The sequence below is a fragment of the Rana temporaria genome, chromosome 5, assembly GCF_905171775.1.
Source record: "Rana temporaria chromosome 5, aRanTem1.1, whole genome shotgun sequence".
Taxonomy (NCBI): domain Eukaryota; kingdom Metazoa; phylum Chordata; class Amphibia; order Anura; family Ranidae; genus Rana; species Rana temporaria.
The window spans coordinates 300,607,202-300,632,462 of record NC_053493.1 but is presented as its reverse complement, the minus strand read 5'-3'; the positions used below and the strand labels follow the sequence as shown (position 1 = coordinate 300,632,462).

The 25,261-nt window shown below is 44.2% G+C and overlaps 1 protein-coding gene across 1 annotated transcript in view; it reads left to right on the top strand.

Annotated features, from left to right (window-relative positions):
- Window positions 1-25,261, top strand: part of ROCK1 (Rho associated coiled-coil containing protein kinase 1) — a 192,913-nt gene that overhangs the window by 139,489 nt on the left and 28,163 nt on the right. Inside the window, exons 20-25 of the mRNA XM_040354048.1 lie at window positions 1,883-2,067; window positions 10,075-10,144; window positions 15,977-16,080; window positions 17,677-17,842; window positions 18,702-18,795; window positions 20,505-20,590. Coding sequence (XP_040209982.1) covers window positions 1,883-2,067; window positions 10,075-10,144; window positions 15,977-16,080; window positions 17,677-17,842; window positions 18,702-18,795; window positions 20,505-20,590 — 705 coding nt within the window. The remainder of the gene's footprint in view (window positions 1-1,882; window positions 2,068-10,074; window positions 10,145-15,976; window positions 16,081-17,676; window positions 17,843-18,701; window positions 18,796-20,504; window positions 20,591-25,261) is intronic.

Sequence of the window (25,261 nt, the reverse complement as noted above, 5' to 3'; positions counted from 1 at the left end):
GGTGTATGTGTGATGGATCTGCAACACAAATAATAAACCAAGTGGATATATATTGCATTACACCGTAATGGCATTGGGGTAAATGTCAAAAAACACTAAATTTCCAAGATCAACTTGCCAACCAATTGGCAACCAACCAAATTCACCTGTCTAACGTGCGTTAAAAACAGGGGTTTAGTTGCATGCATTTGCAAATACATGCGTAAGCTGCAGGCCCCGTCAAGGCTCCCTGTGTACTGCAGACCCTAGCTATAAAATTTAAAGAGTCTCCTCAGTGGAAGCACATGTATGCTGATGGTTGGCAAGTTGAGCTTGGAAATTCTTTGTGTTTTTTGACATGCGTTCGCCCCTTCCAGTGCTCCTTGCTGTGAAGACCAGTTATAGGTAGGGGCAGTGACTGTTGTTTTTTTGTATTGGAGTAAATGGTCAGAGGGGTCTAAACAAAAGACCTCATACTCACCAGTGAGCTGGAACAAGTAACCAATGCTGGATCCCCATGCGGAGGCAGCAGCAGACATCCAGCTTGGGAGCTGAGGAGACGGAGGAAAAAATGTGCCCCCAACTGGGACACCCGGAAGGCAGACATGGCTTGGGTGAGAGTGTGAGTCCCCGAAGGTCTCAACTTGTCCACTATAGATGACCGCTAAAAAATATAAATGTATAGGAGTATGTATGTGTGGGACACTGCAATAGCAAAATAAGCTTAATGCAATAAAGGGTATGCGTATAAATGTACATGAACCCACATGGTACAAAAGCTGGTATGGACTGGGAGACTAAGGGACAGTGGAGGGAATATGAAGAATATAAAAAGTTTTATATATGGAGTGCAATGGGAGTGAAGGGACCTGGGCTGCATAAGTAAAGACATGTGAAAAAAAAAACATACTGGAGTATAGAAAAAAATATATACAATTTTTACTTAAGCGAGATGAAAAGCCAATGGATATGGGCTCCCCCTTGAGGAAATTGGTCTACTTTGTAGGAAGTAGAGCTTTAAATGAAAGATTCCAGCTTGTACCCCCGAGAAGGACCCAGATGCCCTGCTCCCAACATCATGTATGAGTGGTGAGGCACATAAGTGCGGGGGGATGCTTGCTGCCAATGGGGGTGCGCATGAGCAGTGAACCCCAACCACCCGAGATGACCAACACAGCCCAGACATGATGACGCAAGGTGGACGTGGAAAACATGGCACTGGTGTATAGTGGAGGGGAGAGCAGGAGATCAAAAAAACACCCTTATGTACATCACAACTCTTTAGCTGGATGGTGAACACTGTCACCGGGCAGGGAGCAGCCGAGGAGAACCTGACCAGCCCAGAAACTACTCCTGTACGAGGTGCTATAAAACCCTCTGGTCAAGAATTTGAGAAAGGCTACCTCTGTCAAACTTAGAGAAGCGATTTTATGCTGCGTAACTAAAAATCCCGTTCTCTCTAACCAGTAGGGCATGTTGCTATATGTTCATGCCCAAGCCTTGCAATATGTAAATTTTAGGCCTCATTCATGCTGGTTTAGTGCAAATGCTATTTCTCCTTACAGGAAAAAAATCTGCGTAAAAAAACACATCTAAGCCACGTTTTTAAACGCGTTCAGCCACATTTGGGCATTTATTTTTAATGGCCAGAATTGTAATTTATTCTGGCCATTAAAATACTAAAGATCTGTTTGCCAGGGTTCTCTGAATTCCTAAACTGGCATGCCAGAATTGCAAATGTTTTGGCCAGGAAAACAGCTGACAAAATACAGTATATGTATTTGAAGTGCATATTTAGTGGTTTTCCCATAGTTCAGCTTCTGAAAAAGGACAATTGTTCCTTATGTGGTTGTATATTGCTTATTGTATGGTAAAACTTACCTTTTGAGTTTGTTCTTTGTAGGTGAAGCAGTTGACACTGCAAGTTGAGCAAGAGACGAAGAGGAGGATAACGACGCAGAATGAGCTGAAGGTGCATGCGTTTGAAGCTGATAATTTGAAGGGATCAGAGAAACAGTTGAAGCAGGAAATGAATACATTGTTGGAAGCAAAGAGGTTGCTGGAATTTGAACTTGTTCAGTTAACCAAGTATGTATATTTTATGTCTATAGATTTTCCTGTAATTACACTGTACTCTTTTTATATTTTAAATATATTTAGCCTTGTTTACATGACCATGGAATACTGTAGCAATTTCTATAGAGCTCTTTGGGAAGTGTAAGCTAAGAAATGAAAGGGTTTATGGGTGAAGGAAAGGCTTGTCACCCTATCATGTGGTCTTGGCAGTTTTAGCCGACAATTAGAGGCTTTTTCAGTGCTGTGTTTTGATAGCTGGGGACATGAAGTCTAGTGGAGAGCAGTACAATTCAGTTAATGACTTGCATTCTTGGCATGCATTGCAGTATGTATGCCTGGACATTGCCTCAGTAGACTTGGACATTCTTGGCAAAAGATTAAATATGCCAGCTTTTCCTTTATTTTCACTTTTCATTCCTAATCCCATCTGTTCCTTTTGTCCAATTTACGTCAACTCTCACTTTAATAAAAGCGGCGCCAACTGCAGGTTGAGTAATCCCTGTTAATTGTTTTGGATAACATCATAATATGTGCTTACAGACAGCAGTAATGTTGAATCAGTTAAAGGTGTTACATTAAAGGTAGTTCTTATAAGTGTACTGACAGTGTTGCAGTGCTCTACCCTTTGAAGTAATTAGTTGCACAACTAAAACTTAATGAACAAATGGAAACCTCAGGTGCTGTTACATTACCTAAGGTGCCCTGTGCATTTAACTGCCGCTACGGTTATTGAGCTAAAAGGCAAATGTTCAGCCATTGTCAATTTTATGACAACCATGCATATTACACTGTGTTGTGACTATGATTGTAGTCTTTAGGATGACTGCACATTTTCCAGTCTGATTGCACAATCTTCTTTAGATCTACCAACAACCATATCATTTAGCGGGGCTGCCTTTAGGTAATTATTTAGGTAGTACCTCGTGTTTTTACTAAATCTAGAGGAAATTGCACAATTGAGTTACATTTTATTATTTTAAGTGCAAGGCGATGTCTAACCATTTTTTTCTTTCAAATTATGGTCAATTACTAAAGCTCTTTACACAATCAATTTGTATAGTGTACAGCTATCACATAGTACCTGGACCAATCACAGACCACTAGTAATCACCGCTGTCCTGAAGGAAACTCATTCATGACATTTCGAAACATTACTGCTACAAAACAAATCTGATCATCCCATTTTTTTCCTTTTTTGTGTTGCATGTCTGGGATTTGTGGCCAATGATGAGACACGGGCAAGGGCACATGAAGTCAGAGCATTAGAGCCATCATGGCTACATCTGTGTTTCACCATTACTGATCACTACAGTGGTATTATACCTGTAGAACACTAACCCAGAGGAGCTAATATGACTGTATGATTGAGCATTCCCTGGGGTATAGCCCAGCCTGCTCTTGACTGCAGGGGGTACAAACACACCACGGGTCCAACGTGGCACCTGAGTGGTATACATGGAACCTGGGGCACCAGTTATTTACATAACCAATAATAAAAGTCTGTGGGCAGCCAATCGGAGGCTCACGCCTAGTACACACTGTAAGTTTTTTTTTTTTTTTTCTGTTCAATCCAGTGGACTGAACAAAAAAAACTGAAGAGCTCGCTGTACGAACTACCCAATGTTAGTACATCGACCTCTTCACCAAGCTTTTGTGTTCTGACCTCCCCAGAACGCATCGGTCATTACTAGGGTGGTCCCGATACCACTTTTTTAGGACTGAGTACAAGTACCGATACTTTTTTTTATGTACTCGCCGATACCGAATACCGATACTTTTTTTAAATGTGTCCCCAAATGCAGCCATGTCCCCCACATATTGCAGACATGTCCCCCACATATTGCAGACATGTCCCCCACATATTGCAGACATGTCCCCCACATATTGCAGCCATGTCCCCCACATATTGCAGCCATGTCCCCCACATATTGCAGCCATGTCCCCCACATATTGCAGCCATGTCCCCCACATATTGCAGCCATGTCCCCCACATATTGCAGCCATGTCCCCCACATATTGCAGCCATGTCCCCCACATATTGCAGCCATGTCCCCCCCACATATTGCAGCCATGTCCCCCCCACATATTGCAGCCATGTCCCCCCCACATATTGCAGCCATGTCCCCCCCACATATTGCAGCCATGTCCCCCCCACATATTGCAGCCATGTCCCCCCCACATATTGCAGCCATGTCCCCCACATATTGCAGCCATGTCCCCCACATATTGCAGCCATGTCCCCCACATATTGCAGCCATGTCCCCCACATATTGCAGCCATGTCCCCCCCACATATTGCAGCCATGTCCCCCCCACATATTGCAGCCATGTCCCCCCCACATATTGCAGCCATGTCCCCCCCACATATTGCAGCCATGTCCCCCCACATATTCCAGCCATGTCCCCCCACATATTCCAGCCATGTCCCCCCACATATTCCAGCCATGTCCCCCCACATATTCCAGCCATGTCCCCCCACATATTCCAGCCATGTCCCCCCACATATTCCAGCCATGTCCCCCCACATATTCCAGCCATGTCCCCCCACATATTCCAGCCATGTCCCCCACATATTCCAGCCATGTCCCCCACATATTCCAGCCATGTCCCCCACATATTCCAGCCATGTCCCCCACATATTCCAGCCATGTCCCCCACATATTCCAGCCATGTCCCCCACATATTCCAGCCATGTCCCCCACATATTCCAGCCATGTCCCCCACATATTCCAGCCATGTCCCCCACATATTCCAGCCATGTCCCCCACATATTCCAGCCATGTCCCCCACATATTCCAGCCATGTCCCCCACATATTCCAGCCATGTCCCCCACATATTCCAGCCATGTCCCCCACATATTCCAGCCATGTCCCCCACATATTCCAGCCATGTCCCCCACATATTCCAGCCATGTCCCCCACATATTCCAGCCATGTCCCCCACATATTCCAGCCATGTCCCCCACATATTCCAGCCATGTCCCCCACATATTCCAGCCATGTCCCCCACATATTCCAGCCATGTCCCCCACATATTCCAGCCATGTCCCCCACATATTCCAGCCATGTCCCCCACATATTCCAGCCATGTCCCCCACATATTCCAGCCATGTCCCCCACATATTCCAGCCATGTCCCCCACATATTCCAGCCATGTCCCCCACATATTCCAGCCATGTCCCCCACATATTCCAGCCATGTCCCCCACATATTCCAGCCATGTCCCCCACATATTCCAGCCATGTCCCCCACATATTCCAGCCATGTCCCCCACATATTCCAGCCATGTCCCCCACATATTCCAGCCATGTCCCCCACATATTCCAGCCATGTCCCCCACATATTCCAGCCATGTCCCCCACATATTCCAGCCATGTCCCCCACATATTCCAGCCATGTCCCCCACATATTCCAGCCATGTCCCCCACATATTCCAGCCATGTCCCCCACATATTCCAGCCATGTCCCCCACATATTCCAGCCATGTCCCCCACATATTCCAGCCATGTCCCCCACATATTCCAGCCATGTCCCCCACATATTCCAGCCATGTCCCCCACATATTCCAGCCATGTCCCCCACATAATGCAGCCATGTCCTCAGGGCCGGCCCAAGACATTGTGCTGCCTGGGCCCAGGAATGAAGTGCTGCCCCCCCCCCCTCTAAAAAAAAAAAAATATATATATATATATATATATATATATATATATATATATATATATATATATATATATATATATATATATATATATATATATATATAATCTTACCAACCAAAAGGCCCCCACAATTATTTTATATCATGACAATTAAAACCAAAATTAAATTCATCAGTAAGTCAGATTTACATGCAACAGTGATGGTGGGGTTCAGACAGAGGCAGCGGTGGTGGTGAGGAGGGGGGGGGGGGGGGGGGGGTTAGACACAGGCAGGGGTGGTGGGAGATTAGACACAGGCAGGGGTGGTATGGGGGTTTAGACACAGGCAGGGGTAGTAGGGAGGGGGTTTAGACACAGGCAGGGGTGGTATGGGGTTATACAGTGGCAGGGGTGGTAGGGGGTTTAGACTCAGGCAGGGGTGGTATGGGGGTTAGACACAGGCAGGGGCGGTAGGGAGGGGGTAAGACACAGGCGGCAGGGGTGGTGGGGGGTTTAGACTCGGGAAGGGATGGTATCTGAGTTTAGACACAGGCAGGGGTGGTAGGGAGGGGGTTGGACACAGGCAGAGGTGGTAGGGGTGTTAGACAGAGGCAGGGGTGGTAGGGAGGGGGTTAGACACAGGCAGGGGTAGTAGGGAGGGGGTTAGACACAGCCAGGGGTGGTAGGTAGGTTTAGACACAGGCAGGGGTGGTAGGGAGGGGGGTTAGACACAGGCATGGGTGATATGGGAGTTTAGACACAGACAGGGGTGGTAGGGAGGGGGTTGGACACAGGCAGGGGTGTTAGACAGAGGCAAGGGTGCTAGGGGGGTTAGACAGAGGCAGGTGTGCTAGGGGGGTTAGACAGAGGCAGGTGTGCTAGGGGGGTTAGACAGAGGCAGGTGTGCTAGGGGGGTTAGACAGAGGCAGGTGTGCTAGGGGGGTTAGACAGAGGCAGGTGTGCTAGGGGGGTTAGACAGAGGCAGGTGTGCTAGGGGGGTTAGACAGAGGCAGGTGTGCTAGGGGGGTTAGACAGAGGCAGGTGTGCTAGGGGGGTTAGACAGAGGCAGGGGTGCTAGGGGGGTTAGACAGAGGCAGGGGTGCTAGGGGGGTTAGACAGAGGCAGGGGTGCTAGGGGGGTTAGACAGAGGCAGGGGTGCTAGGGGGGTTAGACAGAGGCAGGGGTGCTAGGGGGGGTTAGACAGAGGCAGGGGTGCTAGGGGGGGTTAGACAGAGGCAGGGGTGCTAGGGGGGGTTAGACAGAGGCAGGGGTGCTAGGGAGGGGGTTAGACAGAGGCAGGGGTGCTAGGGAGGGGGTTAGACAGAGGCAGGGGTGCTAGGGAGGGGGTATGGGAGTTAAGACACAGGCAGGTGGAGATGGGATTAGTGGCGCTGGCACTTACTTTCTCTCAGTGTCAGCAGCCAGTGCCTATAGTGATCCATCTTTCATCATGGGATCTCCACTGATCAGAAAGCTCCTCCCCCTTCTCGCTGTTGGCAGTCAGCCTGAAAACTGACTTTCTCTTGTCAGCAGTAAAGGGGGGAGCCGCGGAGAGGATGTGAGGAGGCGGCCAGCTGTGATCTGCTATTACATTTAATAGCAGCGGCGCCACGGCATCCACAGTGAAATGAGGTGAGGAGAGGGGGGCGGACGTGCGGAGCGCCCAATGGTAGGGCCGGCCCTGCATGTCCTACATACCTGGATGATGCCGCGCGTGCGGGGAACATTACAGCTTTCGTTTGAATAGCTGTATCCCCGCCACGTATAGACACTCCCCCATGCGCGGGATTGGACAGATCATCCGCAAGGGGGAGTGTCTATACGCGGCGGGGATACAGCTATTCAAACGAAAGCTGTAATGTTCCCCGCACGCTGATTAACGGCGGCGGCTTTGCGGTTTGCAGCGACAGGTTTTTACGGCGACGGGTTTGCGGCGGGGGGGGGGGGGCGGGGAGTATTCTATTTCAGTATCGGGGGTATTTGGGGGAGTACGAGCACTCCCGCAAATACTCGGTATCGGTACCGATACTGGTATCGGGACAACCCTAGTCATTACTCTCAGCCATTGCTGTTGGGCTACATAAAATAAGGGGTTTTGTCATGAAAGTTAAAGCTTTGTTGGTTAAAAAACAAAAACTGGCTCCTATCTTTTTTAGCTGGCTTCAAGATTTAAAGCAAATTTGTCAAGCCTTGCTGGGGGAGGTTTAATACATGTGACCAGCAGCAGGGGACTAGGAGCTCCTCTTGCTGATGCTTCCTGGCAGATGGGCTGGGATGGAGCTGGATCACATGACAGCTTTTTACAGATTATGGAAAAAAGATACTTCAGTTATTTTTATGAAAGATCAGTGGCATCAGAGAAGGGATAATGTCAATTAACCACTTGCCGACCGCTTGACTGGGAATGTACGTAATTACTTTGATGTTAAATACTGTTGCTAGCTGCCATAACCCCAGTATTGTTTTTTTTTTCCTTTCAGATAAAAGTGGTCACAGCGGCAGATTTGCCGTGAGATCAGTTATAGGCAGTGGGGGGGAAGTGCCACCCTGCTGCTTTCTGGTCACTTCCGAGCTTAACAGAGCCATCGGCAAGCTCGGAACCGATCAGATCCGGCTGATGGCTAGGCAGGAAGCGGAGTGAGGGCAAGATGGCCCCACTCTGCTCTATGCCCTCAGTGGACCAGACCGTCAAATTCACTTCTGGTCCTTGGGCAAATTTAATTGTCTAAAAGTCAAAACTACTTTTTTTTTTTTAGCTTTTAAAGGTAATTGAGAGATCTGTGGTCTTTTTGACCCCAGGTCTCAACAAAGAGGACCGGTCATGCTTATTTCTATTTTAAGGGATGTTTACATTCCCTGTAATAGGAATAAAAGTGATTATAAAAAAAAAAATTAAAGCGGCTCATCCCTCCAACCTCGCTTGCAGAAGCAAATACACGTAAATCGTGCCTGCTAGACCTATAGGGGCAGATCCACAAAGATCTGCACCGGCGCAGCGTATCTGAGATACGATAAGCCGCTGTAACTTACCTGGCTCTGGTTTGAATCCTGAAGGAATTTGCGCCGTAAGTTACGGCGGCGTAGTCTATCTCTCGAAGCGCAAAGACCTGAACGTAAATGGCGTCCAGCCCCATTCATGGACGACTTGCGCAAACAACGTAGAATATTCAAAATGATACGCGGAAACGACGGCCATACTTAACATTGAGTACGCCACCAAATAGCAGCTTTAACCATACGCCGGAAAAAGCCGAACAAATGCGACGGCCGCTCGTACGTTCGTGGATTGTCGGAAATAGCTAATTTGCATACTCGACGTGGATTTGCATACTCGACGTGGAATACGACGGAAACGCCACACAGCGGCCGCCGGAAAATTGCATCTTGGATCCGATGGCGTACGCCTGTCGGATCTAACACAGATGCCGTCGTAACAAAGATACGACGCGCAAAATTTGAAATTACGCGGCGTATCAACAGGTACGCCGGCGTAATTTCTTTGAGGATCTGCCCCATAGTGTGTACTTGTCTTAATCCAGAGCACCGAGTTTAATTTCTGTCTGCTGCTGCCTTGTTCCTCTATCAGGATGAGTCACTTCTGAAAAGTTTTCCTAACGCCAAGAGAGAAAAGGGTGATGGGGAGGAGTCTCCAGCTGTCCCTGTATGCTGTGTGAAGAAGGGGGTGTGTTCCTTCCCTCCAATCGGCTCTGAGATCTCACTGAGATCACTTATCTGCAGAATGTAAATTCAGCTCTATACCCCCTTTATTTAAACGTTCAGACAAACTTTATAGATTCTGGACTTTAAACAGATGTAGAGGAGAGAAGACTGCATATAAACAGGTACAACTTATGTAGGAGCATATTTTTTTTTTTTTTTTTTTTTACAGTGTCACCTGAGGCCAGTGACTTTACGGGGTAAAGTTTTAACAGGTGGAAACTCGGACCTCTTCTGATGCTAGTTTCAAGCACATGGTGCCTCAAGCTGCTTCCTGAGATCTGTCCAACACATCCTTGACCCATTGTTGCGTTTGTTGCCCACTTCTCAGTTCGGCTGCTTTGGGACATTTCATAATTAAGACGAAGATCCTGTGTTTTTGTGATGAGGTCTGTTTGCTTGGGCAGTTCTTTATTTTTTCTTTCCTATTAATTGGAAAATAATATATCTGCAACCTGGATGGATTAAAACACCAGTTGCCTGCCAACTAATACCTATGCTGCCTATGTAACATAGAAAATTTATGTTTTTTATAGCTTGGCTGGATCAGGTAAATCTTATGACTGGGTGATGTGTTGAAATGATCTGATGTTTTTTGGAAAAATGTACCGTATTTGTTTCATTTATTAAAATGCTGCAAATTGATGAGATCTTTCTTTTGCCAGGCAATATAGAGGAAATGAAGGTCAAATGAGGGAACTGCAGGATCAATTGGAAGCTGAGCAATATTTTTCAGTAAGTGTTTGCTTTTTTTTGTCATTTCTCAGTGTTTCCAGGTGAATTATACATTGTTTTTACAACAAATTGGGCCACCATTTTGTTTGTAAATGTTAATGGATGTTTCCTTATTTTGTTTTATTATCGAAGGAAACTTTGCCCAAAAAAGACTGAATTCCTATGTATGTGTGTGTATATATATCTCAAGAATCCAAAACCGGGGGTTGCAGCATACATAATTAATTTAAACGTTCATAAGACAAAAAAAAGTTTGTATAATTACAACTTTGAGCAACAAGTTTATACTTACTAATTTAAGCCTGTTTTGGTCTTATTACATTTTCCTCTGTCAGTGAGTGCCAGCTGAAGGGGAGAAGAGAGAGCACTCAACAATGGCTGGGAATTCCGGGAGTTGTACGTCGCTCATAGGCTCCCATTTTCCAGCTGTCAGGGATACCTGCTCTTCCCTGCAGCAGCCGCTGACTGACTACTTTTTATAATAAAGAAATGCTACAAGCTGAGAATATGTTGCATGGAGTATTTTTAAAAGGGCTGTTTGTAAACCCTCAAGATGTTTTAACTTAATGCGTTCTATGCATGAAGGTGAAAAACCTTCTGTAGTGCAGCAGCAGCCCCCCAGAGCCCTCACCTTTACTTACCTGAGCCTGGTCTTTCCAGCGACTACAACAAGCACACCAGCTCCATCCAGTGTCTCGGGTCCTTTTTGGATAGCTTGATAGCAGCAGGAACCATAGGCTCCCACTGCTGTCAATCAAATCAAATGACTTGGGAGCAAGGGGGTGGGGTCAAGTTATGCTGTCTGTGTCAATGGATACAGCAGCAGGACACAGCAAGAGTACCCCAAGGGAGAGCAGCTCTCCAACGGGGCACTCCAGAAGAGGAGGAGCCAGGAGCGCTGTTGAGGGATCACAAAAGTGGAGGATCGGGGCCACTCTATGCAAAACCAACTGCACAGAGGCGGTAAGTATGACATGTTTGGGTTGTTTTTGTTTTTTTGAACTAACCTTTACATATCCTTTAAATATAATGCAATATACTAGTCAACTTTTTACTTTACTATCAACTTTACAATATAATTTCAAGTCATCTGTTATTTAAAAAACATGTCATACTTACCTGCGCTGTGCAATAGTTTTGCACAGAATAACCCCGATCCTCTCGGGTCCCTTGCCCACGCCTCTGGTTCCTCCCCCATGCTGAGTGCCCCCATAGCAAGCAACTTGCAATTTTGCATGCTCACTCCCAAGCCGCACTCTGCTTCTGTTGAAACTTAGTGTGGCTCCCTCCTCCACAAGCTGTGATTCACAGTATAGATAGTAGAAATTTCGTGCCAAATTGCTCAAACCAAAGTGCAATGCGATTTGAATATTTAAATATGTACTAAATTCAAATAAATAAAATAAAATATAACATTGAGCTGCTTCTCTGCAAATCAAGTGATACTAGGAATAGTTGTGGAAAAAGAGGGCGCTGATAAGTGATAAATGTGTATGACACTCCTTAAAGGGTCACTAAAGGAATTTTTTTTTTTATCTAAATAGCTTCCTTTACCTTGCTGCAGTCCTGGTTTCATGTCCTCATTGTTCGTTTTTGCATTCATGTTGCTGTAAATCCTCTCTGTTCTGGACACTTCCTGGTTGCCTGTTTCCTGATAACCACAGTACTGGGAGATTTCTCACGGTGGTCACTAATCAAGGAGGTGTGAGTAAAACTAAACTGGATTGGTGCTGAGGAGTTTTAGACAAAGTATCACTGCTCTCTATTGGCTGACTGCCCTCTAGTGGCTCTCTGTACATCAGAGAACCAGGAAACAACAGCAAAAACGAAACTACACTGCAGGCACATTATATGATTGTTTTTTTATCTATTTTTAATCATTTTTAAAAGGAATCAGTTAACTATTATGTCTCTATGCCCTGTAAACAGTCATTTCAGCAAAAAAAAAAAATTCCTTTAGTGACCCTTTAAAATACAAATACAAATGCAAATATTAAAATACATTAAATAAAGATAGGTTATCATGTGTGAAAAATAAGTGATGAGTCAAACATCCAAATAATAGCACCACAGTATACTCAATGTATACTAATAAATAGTCCCAATAGTTGTAGAGATTCCAATCTCTCCAGTGAAAAACCACTTGAAAAAAGGTGACGTGAATCTTGGTTATAGTGAGATGCTCCTTCACCAAATGTGATACTTTATCACCCAAAAGTGCTCAAAATAGTTGCTGCGCTTACCAGATGTATTTGACTTCTTTGGTGAGAAAGAAAGTCAAATAAAGCTTTTGCAGGATAGTGCCTGCATACACATCAATCGGCCAGGATACACTGCAAATACCTCTTGCTCGGAGTTATAGATGCGATATGAAAAAGAGAATATAGGTTTCCATAGCATAATACGGTATTTTTATTTTAAAATAATCTGATAAAAAACGGCCAAATGGCCTCTTGCATTAAAAGGTGCCTGACCCGGCACTGAGGCTGGTGCTTGTCAAAAGGTATATTTTCGCTCCGTTCACCACCCCCGTGGCAGCGTGCGTTCCACTCGGCAACAATACAGCACCCGCATTTCCAATGGCGGCAGACCTGGTCACGTGTTGCATGACGCCAGTCCCGGTAATCCGGGTGCTGTATTGTTGCCGAGTGGAACGCACGCTGCCACATATTTGCATGTGATTCACAGTAGCTGAGTGAGTGAGAAACTTGTAAAGCGCAACACATGCGAACTTAATCGCTTCTGGGCGCTGTATCCATTTCATGGGTAAGGAACCCCTTGACCTCAGAAGAGATGGGTTTTAATCTTTCTCCTGAAGGCCAAGTGGTCCAACTCCAGTCGGATGGTGGTTGGTAGTGCATTCCACAGCCGAGGTCCCTGGACTGCAAATCTCCGATCTCCTTTGGACTTGTATCTGGCTTTCGGTATCTGGAGTAGGTTTTGATTGGTGGATCGCAGAATGCGATTGGGGTTATGGGCTTTTATTTTTTTCACATAGATATCGGGGGGCGTTGCCTTGAATACACTTATGTATTAGGCAGAGTGCCTTGAAAGTGATTCTGTCTTTTACTGGCAACCAATGAAGGGATCTCGGTGAAGGTGAGTTTGATTCCCATGTTTTTTTACCGGTCACTAGTCGAGCGGCCGTATTTTGAACGACTTGCAGATGAGTGATTTGGGGAGTCCTAGATAGAGGGCATTTGCGTAGTCAAGTCTGGAATTGATGATTGTTCCAACCACGACTGCAATGTCCTCTTTCGGGATAAAGGGGGTGAGTCTGCGTAGTAGGCGCAGCAGATGGTGGGATCCGCTGACTACTGACCCTATTTGTGCATCGATTGTTATGTAGGTGTCGAAAATGACTCTGAGTCTTTTGACTTTGGTGCTAGGGGAGATAGTTTTGCCCAGAATGGGTGGGGGAGTCCATGTTGACGTGGGGTGACTTTTTCGGTTAGAGTGAAACAGGAGAAGTTCTGTTTTTGAACCGTTGAGTTTAAGAAAACTGGATGTCATCCAGTTAACTATTAGAGAAAGGGATTTCTCAAGTCCAAGAGAATGATCCTTTTTGTTGCAGATGCGGAAATACAGTTGTGCATCGTCTGCATAGGGGTGGTAGAGTAACTTCTGGTTACTGATGATTTCAAAGAGAGGGCGAAGATAGGTATTAAAAAATACGGGCGACAAGGGAAATCCCTGAGAGACTCCGCATGATACCGTACGTTTTTCAGAAGTGAAAGACCCCAGTTTCACTGTTTGTGATCGATTTTCCAAGAAGGAGGAGAACCAGGGTAAAACACCTTCAGTGACTCCGGCTACTTCAGTTAGCCTAGCCAATAGTAGTCCATGGTCTACAGTGTCAAAAGCCGCACTTAGGTCCAGCAGTATCAGGAGACAAGATTCTCCTTAATCTGCGGCCTCTAGAGCGTCATCCCATATTTTGACCAGCGCCGTTTCTGTTCCGTGACCCGGACGGAAGCCTGATTGAAACGGGTCGAGTAATTTATGGGTGTCTAAATGCAGTTGCAGCTGTTGTACAACTGCTTTCTCCATTACCTTGGAGAAAACATTTATACCTGTTATGGGCCTCTGGTTGTTTGGGTGTTTGGGGTCGAGGGTAGGTTTTTTTAGAATTGGTTTTATTGTACCTTGTTTCAGCAAGGTGGGCACCATGCCCTCCTTGAATGATTGGTTAATGAGCTGCGTGATAGCTGGTGCCAGTATATCGGCACTTTCTTTCAGCAGTTTAGTGGGGATGATATCATTGGGTGCTGTGCGGTTGCGCAGAGTCCCGATGATATTTAGTGGCATTGATGGAAATGGGTTTTAGCGTGAATTTTGGTGATTGCGGCGGATTTATGTGGGTATTAGGTTTGTGATTTGGGGGGGGAGTTGGTGACGGTTCCATTTTGCTGAATACTTTCACAGATTTTTTTTTTCAATTTTTTTTATGAAATAATCCGATAATTCGTTGCAAAATTCGTGTGAATCAGAGTTGGGGGCCTCTAAACAAGCAGGATTCATAGTCTGAGTGACCAGCTTGAAGAGTTTGCAGGGGCGTTTTTTTGGCAAGGTCTTCCCCTGCTGAGGAAAATGAGAGGGAAAGCAGCGCTCATCTCTTGGGCACAGCGCTGGATTGGGCAAGCATACTGGGGGAGCTGGTTTCAGAAGATTAAATAATATTATTATTATTATTATTATTATTATTATTATTATTATTAAAAAATGTTTTACCTTATTGCATAGAATGCATTAAAGTGGATGTAGACCCAAAAATGTCACAATGTAGAGTATAAGATTTCCTATCATATGTGCCCAGTCTTGCCACACAGAGTTAATTCAGCTCTGAGCAATCATCTTTTATTGTTAAGTGAAATACAACAGACTTCCAGATAAAAACCAAAGTCCTTGCTTCTGAAAAAAAGTGCACAATTCACATCCCCTCCCCTGTGTTTTGATTAAATGTTTTCAAAATATGGGGTGAGTCACAGTTCAGTGCCATGAGAAAATGCAACAGCCATCAGAATATACATAGAGCTAGAGGGGAGGGGGATGTGAATTGAGCACTTTTTACAGAAGCTGTGTATGTCTGCAAGCAGTGCACAAGATATGTAAATAACCTGTCACTCAAGCTAGGACGTTGGTTTTTATCTGGAAGTCTTCCCTAAACAATAAAGCGGATTGCTCAGAGCTGGATTAACTCTGTGTGGCAAGACTGGGCACAGATGATAGGAAATCTTATTCTCTACATTGTGACATCAAAAAAAAAAGTTTGGGTTTACATCCACTTTAAGGTAAAAACCCTTCTGCCTTTGGAATCGCTTAAAATCGCTTCCTTCTCCTGCTCAGGACTACATGTCCCATGAGGCATTGCTCCTCACACATTTACAAGCTCTTATATGCTTACTGACATGTATGGGTGGTGAACTGAGCTGTATGTGTCCTGCATTGTGTATATTGACCTATAGACAAATGATGCATTCTGCATGCAGCCAAACTAATCGGCTTACCAAATAATCAACATAGTTGACAGTTATTTTTATTATCGTTTATAATCCTGCTGTTAAGAATTCTACTTTAAGCTGCAAAATGTACTATATTGTGTATAATTATGTTCTGTGCAATTGTATCGTTTTTCTTTTAGTCCTCTAATATAGCGCACAGTTTCTGTCTCTTTGATGTGTGCCGTTCTGCTCTTGCGCTTATATTCTCCTGGTTCAATATGCAAAATTATTACTTCCATGATTTGTTAATTGGGTCAGTTTACATACAACTTTAGTAACAGGTCTAACCAAGGAAAACCAATCTTTGACATCTCCCATTGTTTTCTTACAGACGCTGTACAAAACTCAGGTGAAAGAACTGAAAGAGGAGGTTGAAGAAAAGGCAAAGCTAAGTCAGGATTTGGAGAAGAAAATGTTTGATTATCATAATGAGAAGTAGGTTTCCTTTTTTTAAATATTCCTGCTATCCTTTGTGCTTTTAGAGTTATTCCTGCCACTTTGGTAAATTCAGCACAATTCTAATGGACATTGTTTACTAAAACCAGATGCATATCTAGATCAGGTTTCATTAGATTGGTTTTGATTTTCTACATTTTTTTTTTTTTTTAATTCTAGTTTGATTTTCTAGTTTCAAATTTGGAATGTTAATATCTTTAAATTTGCCGAAGCGCACAATTTAATTTCTTGTATGGATTAAGAGGGGGGGGGGGGAAATAAATAACCTGAATGTGAGTGATGCCACATTTATAGGAGCCATGAATCGGATAACAAAGCGGGTTACACTGCAATGTGAGTTTCTGCTTACTTCAAGAAGTTTGTACTGACAGTATGAGCTCCAGTCAAGGAACCATAATTCACAGCCCCATTGAAAATTAGGTCTATGTTTCGTACTGGCACTGCTTGTGTGCTGAATATACGTTTGGCAAATTTGTGCTAATTTGTTGAAGTTTTCCATCAGCCATTGTGTCCATGGGGAAAAAAAAATTCTCAGAACCAAACTGTCCACAGCAGTCCCCAACTTTTTAGTTGTTTGCTGGTTTCTATCACGAGTGATTAAACCTGGGGTATAAAGTGGTCAAACGTGTCTATGCACTTGCATTATGCTGGTTTAGGGCTGACACCATGGTTTTGGTCATTGGGTGCTATAAAAAAACGTAAACGCTTAAAACAGTGAGTAAATTGCTGTAGGAAATGTTTTATATAGTTTTGTGTTATTCCAGTACATCGTTTGCAAGTAGCTTGTCTTTGTTTAGTGATTTTGTCCTAAACATTTTTCTTTGGTTTATCAGAACAACGAACATTTTTGATTGCTCCTTTTATGATGATCACATCTTTCTTTTTACTTCTGTGTGAAGTCTGTTTTTTATTTTGACATTCTATTCTTGCTAACGAGTTAAAGTACCCACTGTTGGCTTTTGTCTCTCTAGGGCAGTGGTTCTCAACCTGGGGGTCAAATGATGATTTGCCAGGGGTCACCAATCCTGGGCTGTTCCTAAAGCCTGCACTGTTCTCCCAGGAAGTGAGATAAGAGGGGGAGGAACAAAGAAAAGAGAAAGGGGGAAAAAAGAGAGAGCAAGAAACAGTTGGAGGGAGGGATGGGGGAAGAAAAAAACAAGAAATTAGGATAGAGAGATGAAAGGGAAAGCAAGGAGAACAAAGATAAAGAGTGGTACATCCTAAAATGTACCATATCTGGTTTTAATACTGTACGAGTGGAAGGCACTCAGGGAGCGCTAAATGTCCACGGATTAGGAGAGCAAATTACTTGTCTTGCCTTGGGTGCTTTCAACCCACGCTAGGAAAATCATTTTACTGTTAGGGGTCCCCACAACTTAAAAAATGTTATCAAGGGGTCACGGCACTAGAAGGTTGAGAACCACTGCTCTAGGGGGACTTTTGTTCTTTAAAAGGTTGTCCAGACTTGTACACCTACACTTCCAGTTTCCCTTTTGCATTTTGTAGTTGAGGATGCTTAGCATTTGAAAGCAACAGCCTTTGTACAATAAGTAAGCATTGCTCTTACTTCTGCAGAGAAACTCTTGCCGCACAGCTGGACCTGGCAGTTACCAAAGCAGAATCGGAGCAGCTTGCTCGGGGGCTTCTAGAAGAGCAATGTTTTGAGCTGTCTCAAGAGAATAAGAAGCTCTCTTCAAGAGTCAGGCAAGATGTCATAGAGAAGGACCATACTATCCGCAAGGTAACCCTGTTATATTTTAATAGTTTATGCTTGTACTGTGTCTATAAACACTTCACCTCCAGAGGATTTGCCTCTCCATGATCATTAATGTTGTAAAGTGCTGCACATGTTGGCACTATATAAATCCTGTATAAGAATGACCAGGCTGTTTGTTGCGATACAGCACTGCATTACTTTAACTGGCAATTGCGCGTCATGCAACAATGTTCCTAAATAAAACTGTCCCGTTTCTTCTAGTGGTATTTCATCGCCACTGTGGTGTTTTGCGCTATAAACAAAAAAAAAACAGGAAAACAATCACAAGCAGGAAATTGTATATCTAGGGGGTGTTCTGTGCACCCTCTGTACAGAACACATAAAGTGAGTTATACGCCAATAAATACAGTACATTCTAGATGGAATGTGGTTATACCAGAATTCATAGCTGGAGCTGTGATACTGTTACTGATTATTTTTTTTGTGCCAGTTATCCACTTTTTCTGTAAAAGTAAACCCGGCAGCTGTACTTGTAAAGGCTTTTAATTCACTGCCTGTGGACATTTTTAGGTACTGTAGTTTGTTGCCATTTCACAAGCGTGTGTCATTTTAAACCTCAACATTTACTTAACGCAGCATAATTTTGTATATTTTACCCAAAAATGTGGTGTTTTGTTTGTGTGCACTCAAATTCGACGAAGTGTATTTTTTCCTCAAAATTTGCATTTGGTAATTGGCTGCAAAAAGATTCAATATAATAAAATTGCAACAACCGCCATTTGTTTTTCCAGTCCCTCTACTTTCAGAACATATATAATGTTTGGAGGTTCTAAATAATTTTCTGGCAGTATTTTTTTATGTCAAATTTGGCTTGTTTTTACAGCTGGAAGAAACAAACAATACATTAACCAAAGATGTCCAGACATTAACAAAAGAAAATGCTGATCTGATTGAGAAGGTTAAAGCACTGGAAGAAGGTAGGTATTCTATAGGTAGTTATGAGTTACTTTGTAGTAGTCATCTTTGGTCTTTTACCACTTGCTTCCAAAATAAACCACTTGATTTAATAGGAACATTTTGTGTGTGGAGTGTAGACTACCATTTCAGAATGGCGTAGGCTTTAGAATGTGAGAAAATCTTCAGAATTTACTTTTATCTGGAATTAATAAGATCAATAGCTATGCTGCCTTTCTGCCTTAAATCATATTCAAGCACTGACCCATGTCTTTTCATTTAATGCAGTGGTCTTCAAACTGCAGCATGAGGGCTGTATGTGGCCCTTTGCTAGCTTTTATTCCTTAGTCCTTGGGGCACTATTTCTCCCACTGACACCAACAATGGGGGGGGGCACTAATTCCTCAACTAATACCAAGGCCAGGGCACTATTCCTTCTCTTACTGACTAACCCTAAGGCAATATTTATTCTTACCAAAGCTGGGCCCTGGTCATTTTCTACCCTCACTAGCCACAACCTGGGCCCCCTTAAAGCGGAGTTCTACCCAAAAGTGGAACTTCCGCTTAATCCACTCCTCGCCCCCTTACATGCCACATTTGCCATGTAATTTTTTTGGGTGGGGAGTGGGGGCTTCAGGAGGAGTGGGTCTTCCTGTCCCACTTCCTCCTTCCACCGAGGGGCTGCTAAGGCGAATAGTCTAATCGCCTTTCTGCAGCCCCTCCCTGTAGGCGATCGCCTGGGACACGTGACAGGTCCCAGGCGATCGCCTGTCCAATTGGATGGCGCCGCTCGCGCATGCACAGTGACGCTCGTGCATGCGCAGTGGGTGCCCGGCCGTGAAGCCGAAAGCTGTCACGGCCGGGTGCCCACACTTGGAATGAAGACGCCGGCCGGAGAGGGGGGAAGAGGAGCGGAGCCCCGGCCGGCGCATCGCCGGAACGTGGAGCAGGTGAGTGTATGTTTATTAAAAGCCAGCAGCTACACTTTTTGTAGCTGATGACTTTTAATAAACGTAAAAAATGACTGGAACACCCCTTTTAAGGATGGTAAACTCGTCCTTTGAAAAGTTTGATGACACCTGGTCTAATGCTTCCTGCCAGGCCATGAGGGACTGGACCAAGAGATCCCCCTTAAGGAATATGAGTAGACATACTTACCTTTGAATAGCTAATTATATTCCATTATTTCTAACCTGCGTAGCAGAGATTATAATTGTTTTTTGCCAGTTGCTATTGACGGTGGTGGTTTTGTAGTCGTATTTACTGCTCTTATTTACATCTGAAGGAGCAATCTGCCATTTACAATTAAAAATGGAAATGGGTAAATATGTCCACCCGCTTGTGTCAAGAATGTGTGGGTTGGGAGCTTGCTGAACAGAACTAGTAGAACTGCTGGACAGTTAGGCAAGGGTCGTGAACGCTTTGTAAATTATTTGTTTATATTTATTTTGGGACTTTACTTTTAAGTATTTTATATTCTCTTCATAATGTGATGTCTTATAGATCGGTTTTCTAATTAACGTATTCTGCTCATTATATCACATGTAAGATGTTTAGCAAACCAATAGGAGGTTTATGTTTACCTTGGTACACCGTGCTCATTGTAAAGGAATTTGAATGCTATTGTATTTTATGTTTTAAAAACACAGAAACCACTATAACAGACTCTCTATTGTATAAGTTAGGTTTTTATCAGAACTCCCTTGTAATATTTTTATTCCTTGTATTTTAGAGTTTAAGCAGAAACAAGAGGAAATTGGCAGCATGAAGATTATGTATGACAAGAATTTAAACACTGAAAGAACACTTAAGACCCAGGTAAATCTGACTTTTATTTTATGGCTACAGCCTTATGTGATTGTTTTGGCGGCACAGAACTATAACGGACAATTGATGTACAGAATAGAAAAGTTAGGATGTGTCGTCATGCACTCATTTACACTGGGATGCACTACATTCTGTGTTAACTGTTGGCCAGGAAAACTGACAGGGGGACCCTGAAATTACATCATGCATGTTGTTTCCGTGTCAGCAACATGACTGGGAAGGGAAGCAGATGCTTGTACATCTCTACCCGGCACCACCTGCCATGCCTGTTCCTTGCCCCCAGATGGGCAGGCAGAGCCTGGGATACAATGTGGATGGGGGGGGGGGCCTTACCAGGGGTATGTGGAAGAAGTACTCCTTCCATCTGGTAGCCAAAAGTAGGGCTGTCGGGTAAACGCACTCCCGATGGTTGCAGCCATCGGACGTGTGTGTTAAAACCCCTCTGTCTGGTCTGTGCAGCATATGGACCTGGCAGCGAAAGGATTAAAGTTACTAAAGTGGACCTGAATGCAAAAAGGAAATTTGGGCTCTATTGTATTTATGTCAATTGCGATTAAGCAAAATCCTACTATTGGAGTCCATGCACACAATGTCAGTTACAGCAAACAGTTTTTTTTCCTTTTGGGTTAAAGGTTTTGCATGAATAAATAAATGCTGACCATTTTAACCATTTAAGGATCGAAAGGATTTGCCCCCTTAATGACCATCGACTTTTTGCGATATGGCACTGTGTCGCTTTAACTGACAATTGTGTGGTCGTGTGGCGCAGTACCCAAACAAAATGAATGTCCTTTTTTCCCCACAAATGGAGTTTTCTTTTGGTGGTATTTGACCACCTCTGCTTTTTTGTTGTTGTGTGCTACAAACAAAAAAAGACCGTCAATTTTTGAAAAAAACAATCTAACTTTTTGCTATATCCCCAAAAAAAGTAAAAAAAATAAATGTCTTCATCGGTTTAGGCCGATATGTATTCTTCTACATTTTTATTTTTATTAAAAAAAATCTCTAAGTCTTTGATTTGCGCAAAAGTTATAGCATCTACAAAATGGGGGATAGATCAGCGATTTTTAGCAGGACTGCGACATTGCGGATGACAGATCGGATACGCTTGACACTTTTTTGTGACCATTGACCTTTATACAGCGATCAGAGTTAAAAATAGCCACCGATTACTGTATTAAATGTCACTGGCAGGGAAGGGGTAACCTAGGGAGGTGTTTCTAAATGGGGGGAGGGGAGTGTAGTGATCATTAGGAACGGCAGATCTGTCTGTCAGAACAGGGATCTGTCTGTTTACATTGATTCCCATTTTGTTTCTCTCGGAAGCGATCGTGACCGCCGGCCATGCGCTCAGCTCTGGCGTTGCGCCCTCTAGTGGTCTTAAAGTGGCCGATGTACAATGATGCAGATTCACCCAGGAGAGCCAACCTGTCACAGTACAACCCCTGTCCGTTTTAAGTTTGCCTCATTCATGTAAATTGATGCATTTTGCTAGAGAGTTTGTACTCTGAAAAACAGCAAACTTGCTGACCAGATCACCAAAAGATAATAGAAGAGAGCCTAAAAACTAATGGATTGGATGGGGTCCAAATAAAAATGGGTGCCGTCACGGCTGCCATTTCCTCCAGTTAAACAACAATGTTAAATACTTTTTTTTTTTTTTTTTTTTTAACATGCCTGGTTTGGGTGGTGCCGTTACTGCTGCTCTTTCCACCTACAGACAAAAAAAAAAAAACATTTGAATAAGCGGGGGGTGGCGATGGCCGGCCGCCACGGCGGGTATTTTTGTCCGTTTGCCGGCTCTTACATACATGCCTGCTATCTGACATACTTTAATTAGGCAGGGAGGGGGTTCATACCTGTTAATGCAGGCATGCTGGCAGACAGCATAGCTCAGCTTCGAGGCGCACTCAGCTCGAGAGTCCCGACGTCACTTCCGGTTCTTCCTGAGACGACGGGACTAGCACAGAGACGTGCGGGTGCACCCAGAAAGTGTGCACCCGAGCCATAACAAGACAGTCCATCGCGCCGGAAGCAAGTGGCGCGATGGAGAACGCCACAAAGGCATTTTTTTTCTGCCAATGTAGCGCCTCGTCTGCAATCCCGTGATTGCACAGACGTGGCGCTACCCACACAGCACTGTGTCCAGCGCCCGGCACTCGGACACAGTGCACCTAAGTACCTTTTTTGGATTTTTTTTTTCCTTATAGGGACATGTTTTTTTTTGTTTTTTTTAGATTTTTTTTTTTTTTTTTACTGATTGGGGGAGGGGGGGCGGCACCCGGGCGCCCTCTATGGACGGGCCGCCACTGCTCTATGGCTTAATCTGCTAGACTGAGTGTGGTGGAAGGGCGGGCAGTAAAGTGCTGTTCTTCAATACCCCTGATCATTCCCAAGACTGGCTTCGGTCTTTAAGGCGTACACCTTGAGCGCTGAACCCTACCTGCTCTGCTTTTGTAGAGTACTACTTGTTGCCTGTGTCAGATTTCCTCACTACATTTTCCTGCAGCCTATATACTTGCCTTGTTACACTGCCAACTATTTGGGGAACACTCTGGAAATACAGTATCTCGCAAAAAGTGAGTACACCCCTCAAATTTTTGTAAATATTTTATTATACCTTTTCATGTGACAACACTGAAGAAATTACACTTTGCTACAATGTAAAGTAGTGAGTGTATAGCTTGTATAACAGTGTACATTTGCTGTCCCCTCAAAATAACGCAACACACAGTCATTAATGTCTAAATCGCTGGCAAATTAAGTACACACCTAAGTGGAAATGTCCAAATTGGGCCCAACATGTTGTTTTTTTTTTGTTTTTTTTTGTTTTTTTGTGGTCGGGGTGTGGCCAAGACCGGCATGTGAGAAGACGTGTGTCTTTTTTGTGGCCACCATTATTTTCCAGCACTGCCTTAACCCTCTTGGGCATGGAGTTCACCAGAGCTTCACAGGTTGCCACTGGAGTCCTCTTCCACTCCTCCATGAGCACATCACAGAGCTGGAGGATGTTGGAGACCTTGCGCTCCTCCACCCTCCATTTAAGAATGTCCCACAGATACTCAATAGGGTTTAGCTCTGGAAACATGCTTTGCCAGTCCATCATCTTTTACCCTAAGCTTCTTTAGCAAGGCAGTGGTCATCTTGGAGGTGTTTGGGGCCGTTATCTTGGAATACTGCCCTGCGGCCCAGTCTTTGAAGGGAGGGGATCATGCTCTGCTTCAGTATGTCACAGTACATGTTGGCATTCATGGTTCCCTCAGTGAAGTGTAGCTCCCCAGTGCACTCATGCAGCCCCAGACCACGACACTCCTACCACCATGCTTGACTGTAGGCAAGACACCCTTGTCTTTGTACTTCTCACCAGGTTGCTGCCACACACTCTTGACACCATCTGAACCAAATAATTTTATCTTGGTCTCATCAGACCACAGGACATGGTTCCAGTAATCCATGTCCTTAGTCTGTTTGTCTTCAGCAAACTGTTTGCGGGCTTTCTTGTGCATCATCTTTTAGAAGCAGCTTCCTTCTGGGACAACAGCCATGCAGACCAATATGATGCAGTGTGCCGTGTATGGTCTGAGCACTGACAGGCTGACCCCCCCAACCCTTCAACCTCTGCAGCAATGCTGGCAGAACTCGTACATCTATTTCCCAAAGACAACCTCTGCATATGACACTGAGCACATGCACTCAACTCCTTTGGTCCACCATGGCGAGGCCTGTTCTTAGTGGAACCATTAAACCGCTGTATGGTCTTGGCCACCGTGCTGCAGCTCAGTTTCAGGGTCTTGGCAATCTTCTTATAGTATAGACCATCTTTATGTAGAGCAACAATTCTCTTTTTTAGATCCTCGGAGAATTCTTTGCCATGAGGTGCCATGTTGAACTTCCAGTGACCAGTATGAGAGAGTGAGAGCGATAAAACGAAATTTAACACGCCTGCTCCCCATTCACACCTGAGACCTTGCAACACAAACGAGTCGCATGGCACCAGGGAGGGAAAATGGTGAATTGGGCCCAATTTGGACATTTTCACTTAGGGGTGTACTCTATTTGTTGCCAGCGATTTAGACATAAAATAACATTTATTTGAGTTATTTTGAGGTGACCGCACATTTACACCGTTATACAAGCTGTACACTCACTACTTTACATTGTAGCAAAGTGTAATTTCCTCAGTATTGTCACATGAAAAGATATAATAAAATATTTACAAAAATGTGAGTGGTGTACTCACTTTTGTGAGAAACCTACCTGCCTTTTTATACCACTTATCACGTGTTGTCATTGGATCTTGCATTCTTCCTCTTATTTTACTTGGATCTTTTGTTGCAGCTCCTTTTCTTGCCACTATGGAACGGCATTCTTCCGATTTTTCTGTGGTGACTCTTTTGTACCCTGTTGGCACAGGCCTTGTACTGCTTTATAAGAGAAAATTTTAATCCGGATGGCCGTACTCCAACAATAATTTGTTTATTGGTTAAAAACCATACAGCAAGAGATGGAATCAGCAACTGTTGATTCCATCTCTTGCTGTATGGTTTTGAACCAATAAACAAATTATTGTTCGAGTGCGGCCATCCAGATTGAATTTTTCTCTACATGCTACTTTGCATATTGAGCCAGCGCCCGTATCTGAAGAGGAGGAGATTTTTGTGG